This window comes from Silurus aristotelis, assembly GCF_946808225.1.
Source record: "Silurus aristotelis genome assembly, chromosome: 16".
NCBI lineage: Eukaryota > Metazoa > Chordata > Actinopteri > Siluriformes > Siluridae > Silurus > Silurus aristotelis.
In genome coordinates this window covers 7747027-7754526 of record NC_139589.1, presented here as the reverse complement: position 1 = coordinate 7754526, position 7500 = coordinate 7747027, and the positions used below count along the sequence as shown (strand labels likewise).

Here is a 7500-nt window from a genome sequence, read left to right as displayed (position 1 = left end):
TAGTTCCACTGAAATCAGACGTGTGGTTTTCATTTTTATATAATTGAAATCAGGACATTTTAAATGAGAAATCACACAAAAGTGTAAAAGTGTAGTTTTAGGCTGGAATATTTCAATGGATTTTCATTCACTATCCAGCATCTTTTTCAGTGTGAAAGTGATGTTCAATCAAAATGCATGGACGTGTTTGTAGTATGTGCATGAAAAATGTCTCAAACAGGCGCTGCTCTGTAGTTGGAGCCTTATTTAATACGCTTGGCCCCTTGTGTGTTTCTGTCCCATTTAACAACAGTGAGTGATAGAGATAGAGTTTGAGCCTGGCACACGATCATGCCGTTCACCTGCTGTTGAGTAAATAGTGTGTGTGTGTGTGTGTGTGTGTGTGTGTGTGTGTGTGTGTGTGTGTGTGTGTGTGTGTGTGTGTGTGTGATGCTTGACTGAGCTTGTTCAGGGCCTCTCAGTTTATTTTTTTTTGCTGGGTCTTGGCAGCAGTATAGCAGCTGGAACACGTTTCTGTATTTAGACACTTTTGTATTTAGGGTCACAGGAGTTTCTTTTTCACTCAAATGCACAAAGCTTTTAAAAAGCTTCTTCATCAGCCAGGTCTTATGCAATGAAATCTAGTGGGCATGTAGAATCTAATTTAAGAAAAGCAGAAATAAGTGTAAGGAGCACCACTGTGCACACTGTCCCAACACTGTTATGACTCCTACCTCGTATAGTCTAGACTTTAGTCTATCTTACTTTCTAAAACGAATCCAACTCGAGCAGCTTGTGTGACTTGATACTGATGCAGTGGCATGTCACAGCGCATACTGCTTATTATCCTCAAATTAGACATTGTTTATTATTAGGTGTTTCTATTTTAAGTTGCATTGCAACATTGGAATACTGGCACTGAAATCTTTTCGGTTTGCCGTAAACCTGTTACTAACTCGACTAATTTAATCAAGATTGCTAATTTTTTGGCTTGCTCCTAGATCACTGACCTCATTTCACCAGAAATACAAAAGTGCATAATTAGGCATGAAATGTTCATTGATAAATGAGAAAAAATACATCAAAATGTGAAGGAGCAAAGTTTTGATGCCATTTAGGGTGCCTTAAAACCTCCAAGATTGTCTAATCTTCAAATAAGCCTCTATCCACTGTACAGCCTCAGGTTCCTGTCCCTGGCTGACTGTTGTGGAAGCGGATGCAGCTGCTATACCACCCGTGCCCACCTCAAGTTTGAGGCTTTGTATGAGAGACATTTCTGCTCACCACAGCGTAGTCATTTGAGTGACCATATCCTTCCTGTTAGCTCAAACTCATCTGCCCATTCTTATCTGATCTTTTTGGTCAACAAGATGTTTCCACCTGCAAATCTGATGCTCACGGGTTGGTCCTTTTTTTCACACAGTTCTGTGTGAACTGTTGTGTGTGAAAGTCTCAAGACATTAGCAGCTTCTGAAATACTCAGTACAGCCAGTCTGGCACCAAAATATGTGTGATGTTCCAAGTCACTGAGCTCATTGTTCCTGATTCTGATGTTTGATGTGATCATTAAGTGAAGCACTTTTCCCCACATTGCACAGCTGCCAAATGATTTCCACAGGGATACAAGTAAGTCTGGATGACAAAGTCACTCTGCCCTAAAACGCAACAGGACCTCTGTGTGAACGAGACACAGTTCTATAGTAATAATATAAAAAGATTTTGGAAACATAGACCAATAACTTCATATCCCCCAGTGCAACAAAACACGCAATCATTTGACTCCGAACATATGTTTGCCGATGGAATACATTTGGTGTATTTGGAAAAGTATTACAGGTTCAATCATTGACTAAAATATTCCATTGAAAGGGATGAATTAGGAGTTGTTGTCTTTATTAATCTCTGCTCCCTGTGTACAGGTATAAGGAGGGCGGAGAGGCACTGCTCATACTTCTACCTTCAGAGGAGAAGGGCATGATTGCTCAGCTCCAGGAGAAAAAAGTGCCCATCAACAAAATCCAGTAAGTGTCCTGCTCTACATGGTAATGATGAGTAATTTGTAATTAGTGTGTAATATGCACATGGAGGTTTTAAACTCATTTTGTTGGTTCAGGTGCACCTATAATAGTAAGAATGCAAATGGGGCTTGACTGGGTGTCCAAAAGATTGGGAAATGCTAAAAAACTAGACAAAACAAATTTACTTTGGGAACTAGTTTATATATATATATATATATATATATATATATATATATATATATAATATAGGTTCACATCTAAGTAAATCAACTAAGACAGGTTTCATGTCTAAAGTTTTCTCTACAGTGCTGTACATAATTCGGTGTTGGCAACATGGCAGAATAGGTCTGAATTGAAATAAAACTGAACCTCCTAATTAAATTAATTTAATAATCCTGAAGCCTATTCAGCGTTTCCTAATCTAAAACTGGTCCTAAATTTCCGATATCCATGTAACATCTAAGGCTCATTGAAATGCACCTGTAGCACTTGAATATTTTTTGTTTGTTAGTTTCTGTGGTGTTGTAGTTCTTTCTTTCGTTAGTCCAAATATAATTCGCTGTATTACTACTACAAAATGAGACCAACATGCAACAGCGAATCAGCTTTCTGTTGCTGGTGTAAATCTGTTAAGATTTGTACCACATTTGATTTTTCAGCAATTTTCAGTTGCTAACGTATTTGTGTGCATGTTTTTGATGTCGTGATATAGGTCTTACATTTTATTTTTAATGGTCTTAAAGAAGTCTTAAGTTTTAAAATGGACTTGGTAATACCTGCAGAAACCCTGCCGAAACTAATCAGCAACGGCTCAATGCTAAGTTATTTTTGCCTTCCTGAAGCTGAAACAGCACGTATACATTTATGATTTAGACATCATGATTTGCCCTTTTAATAGTTGTGGAACTTCAATGACACAAGTTAGTTTCTGTTTTAACATACAATATATGGACAAAAGTATTGGGGCACCTGACATTTTTCCAGCCATATGTGGTTCTTCCCCAAACTGTTACCACGAAGTTGGAGGCACACAATTCTATAAAATGTCATTGGATGCAGTAGAATTATATTGACACCTGGAATGACAATGTCTCTGTGCACAAATTGAGCTCCATGAAGATATGCTTTACATGGGTTGTACTGAAAGATCTTATGGCCTGCTCTAGAGCTTTGGGATGAATTGGAACACACCCCAGGCCTCCTCATCCCACATCACTGCTTGATTTTACGAACACCCTTGTATCTGAATTATCACAAATCTCCACAAGCTCATTCCAAAATCTACTGGAACATCTTCCTTTAAGAGTGAAGATTATAAAACTGCAAATTGTCTGAATATGAAATGGGATGTTTAAAAAGGACATACAAATCTTATGCTCTGTTGGAATGTATAATGATGCAGCTTTCCCCTTTAAATGTTGTGCTGTACGTTGGAGACTCGTTACAAAAAATTATAAATAATTTCACTGAAAGCTTCACAAGATGAGCAGTGATACTAAATAACACATTTTCAATCTACTTGCTCTTTACTGTAACACCGAAATCAATGACTTCATTTTACTCAAAAGATTTTTTACAAACTTGGATTTCTTATCTTTTAATTTGAATAGTAATGAAACTGCAGTTTGTTGCTAATGGGGGGAAAAAAGCTGATGTTATTCATATTCTACTTTCCATTGACAGCACTGTTTGTACACATTTTGTACACATTTTTTGTGCTTTTATCATCATGATGCAACTGGAATTTAGTGTTAAAGTGTGCACCAGACACCAAACAGAAATCCTGCTCGTGCATGGGTGTGTAGAACAGGCATGTGGTCCAGCTGGCTGCTGTGCCTGAGTGCTGTGGATTATCAGCAGGCAGCAGTGCTCAGTGCCGTTGTGTGAGGACAGAAGATGGCCACATGCAACCGTCAAACCTGACAATAAACACCGGCAGATTCAGTTTCAGGCTAGTACATATTTGGCTCTCTGCTGCATACGTATCAGTGTTGGATCAATAGTGCTTCAAACGAATATGCAGTTTGATAGAACCTGCACAAGAATTGAGCAGGCAAATTGCAAAAAGGGGGAAAAAACGCTTCAGTCGTTATTTGTAGCGTATTAGCATAATCACTGATGGCAAAGTCTGAAATGGAGCTACAACAATGATCCTCTCTGCACCGTCGGTTTAATGCATATTAATGAGTCGTGAGAGAAAAGTGATTTATGAGCTTTTAGCGGTGAATGTGATCAGGCGCTACTGTGCTGTGCAGGGTGAACCCAGAGAAGCTGACGTGTGTGCAGCAGAAGCTGGAGGCCTTCCTGGCCCAGGAGAAGGAGCAGAAGGAGCGAGCTCAGCGGGTGAGTGCTGGTCCCACACTGTCTCTGATTTATCTGTCTTTAATCTGCCTCATTATGCTGCAGTTATGGCACGCCTGTTAGGGATTTGAGGCGACGCTTTTGTGCCTTGTGGCCGTCACTTGAGGAATGTCTTGCTAATCTTGATTTCAGAGAGCATGTTATGTAAATTGGGATAAAACCAAACACAGACGTGTTCAAATTGTAGTTTTGGTAACTTACTGCTCGTACCCGGTGCTGTTATTTGCTTATATGTATGTATATATGTATGTATATATGTCTGTCTGTCTGTCTGTCTGTCTGTCTGTCTGTCTGTCTGTCTGTCTGTCTGTCTGTGTGTGTGTGTGTGTGTGTGTGTGTGTGTGTGTGTGTGTGTGTGTGTGTGTGTATACTATTATATAGTATATACTAATGTATACACAGTGAAAGTATGTATGTGACCATTTTTTCTTCTTTTTTTTTGTTTGTCTGCAGTGTTTTGTGTCTTACCTTCGCTCAATTTTTCTAATGAAGAACAAGGAAGTCTTTGATGTGTTTCAGCTGAAGCTCCCAGAATATGCCACGTGAGTAGTAGTATCCTTTTTTCCATTGACATGAAGCAGGTGCTGGTTTCAGACAACCTTCTAACAACCAACATGATTGGAAAACTTTGTCCCAATCTTGTCAGTTTACAATTAGGACAGGATACAACTAAGTTGTTGAGGGTTAGAGGGCCCTGCTCCAGGGTCCAACTGTGGCAGCTTGGCAAAGCTAAGATTTGAACTCATGACCCTCTTATAAGGGGTCAAAAGTTTGAACCACTAAGCCAGCAGTGCCTTTAAAACATAACCATTACTGTGTCAGGGGAGAAAACTACTCTAAACCTAATGTTCCTGACCTGCTGTAAGTAGCCATAATCATCCTATATAAATACCTCCCTGTCACAGGGTGACCATGCATACACGCACCTGTCATTGTGCATGAATGCAGTACAGACTCTTTATTTATAAATTTTTTTTTTTTTCAACCGTCAACAGAAAAGCTTTTCTCCTTAAACTGACGCACTTATGGGTTTCAGAGGTGTTTATGTAGAGCATTTGTCATATAAGCCCCTGCAAATAAGATGTTACTATAGAAACTACAATGTATTAGAACGAGCACATTAATAAAAAACTGTTCTTTGCCTTGCAGCCAGAATTACTGTCAGAACTGCTGTTACAGAAAATTAATCTGCACCTTCTAGCCGATCAGAATCAAGAATTCAAAAGGGCAGAATAGGGTTATATTGAGGAATAGGGTCTGTTAATTGTGTTTCCATTGTACTTTGTTCTTGTACAATAAACTGCGCTGTAGTTAATCAGCACCTTTTCCGTACACTTGCCTTTAGTATGTGGAATAAGTTTTTTATTTAAAATTTTTTTTTAGGTCTCTGGGTCTGGCTGTTCCCCCACGGGTGCGTTTTCTAAATAAGGCCCTGAAACAGAATGGCGAGGTAACGCAGGAGGTCAGCGCTGCAGCTGAGTCTGACTCTGATGATGAGCTAAAGAGCTTTAAAGCCCATTTCAGAAAAGACCAAGGCAGCAACCCTGACTCTCAGTCTGAAGAGGACGATGATGATGATGATGATGATGATGATAATGATGAAGAGGAGGAGAGTGATGAGAAAGAAGAGGTCGTGAAGTCTGAAAGCCAGCTCTGTGGTGCTGTTGATGATAATGATGATGATGATGATGATGATGATGATGATGAAGATCTGGGCCTGCTGACAGTGAAACGGAAAGACGTGTTTAATGTCATTGAAGACCAGGAGGAGGACGACGACGAGGTAAATGACCTCATGTGTCATGTAACAAATAGAAATAAATTGAGCAAAATACACACAAACATGATACAGATACAGATAACATCTAAAAAGTCTAAAAGGTGAGGATAAACATGTAGAGTATTGGTTGTAAATAGTAAATATAAACTGCATATGTCTAGTTGTACTAATTGGTCACCGTTTGGTCGTCATTTAGATTATTCTTTCCCAGATCATACTATTTTAGTTGGAATAGTTTAGTATACATCTTAATTAGTGCTGACGCTTGTATTGTGTACCTTTCCTTTTACTGTTAATGTGTACTCCAGTTCCTCATTATGTTTCGGAAAAAAAATAAACTCTAACCAGCATCTATCTATCTATCTATCTATCTATCTATCTATCTATCTATCTATCTATCTATCTATCTATCTATCTATCTATCTATCTATCTATCTATCTATCTATCTATCTATCTATCTATCTATCTATCTATCTATCTATCTATCTATCTATCTATCTATCTATCTATCTATCTCTCTATCTATCTATCTATCTCTCTCTCTATCTCTCTATCTCTCTATCTCTCTATCTCGCTCGTTCGCCTAATCTCCATTGTGCAATCTCCAGTTAGGATGCGGCACTCTCACCACCGCGGCCCGGGTTCGATCCCCGGTCAGGGAACCCACCCCAGCCATTAGGGTTGCACAAGCCAGTGCACTCTTAGTATCCGGTCCCAAGCCCGGATAAATGGGGAGGGTTGCATTAGGAAGGGCATCTAGCGTAAAATGTGTCACATCGAACCGCTGTGGCGACCCCTAATGGGAGAAGCCTAAAGAAAGTTTTTAGGATGTTGTGGATTTTATTTCACTTCCCTTATTAATTTATTTATATATTTATTTATTTATTTATTTATTTATTTATTTTACCAACATATCCCTTTAATTTGATGTTTTTAAATATTTAATGTAATATTAGAAATCCAATTGTCAACTTTTGAGATTTTGAGGCTATGGTCGTCTCTGTAGTAAATTAAACATTAAAATAAAATGCTCACCTCATTCTTATATACAGTTTATTGTCTGTAAGTTTAAGGTGGGCATTGAAGACATTGTTGTACTTGCTGGCAGTGGGTGCTCCAAAACAAATGAAAAAAGTGAGAAAGTAAATGCAATTACACTTGCATTTGATGAATGTATTACAAAAATATATTAAGTGAAAACTAAGAACAATTTTTTCGTACAAAATTAACACTAAACACTAAACCCGAGTTGATGTAGATTTAATTGCAATTAAAAAGATAAATTTTTACCTATTTTATAATCATTACATTAAAGGAAGCCAGATGTCTAGTCTACTATATAGAAATATTATAAAAGAAAA

The 7500-nt window shown here is 38.3% G+C and overlaps 1 protein-coding gene across 2 annotated transcripts in view; it reads left to right on the top strand.

Moving 5' to 3' along the window:
* The window catches only part of ddx10 (DEAD (Asp-Glu-Ala-Asp) box polypeptide 10), a 38610-nt gene that overhangs the window by 10524 nt on the left and 20586 nt on the right, over positions 1 to 7500 (top strand). For both annotated transcript variants that reach the window (XM_083564867.1, XM_083564866.1), the window contains exons 10-13: positions 1899 to 2000; positions 4253 to 4340; positions 4812 to 4900; positions 5742 to 6141. In XM_083564867.1, coding sequence (XP_083420993.1) covers positions 1899 to 2000; positions 4253 to 4340; positions 4812 to 4900; positions 5742 to 6141 — 679 coding nt within the window. The remainder of the gene's footprint in view (positions 1 to 1898; positions 2001 to 4252; positions 4341 to 4811; positions 4901 to 5741; positions 6142 to 7500) is intronic.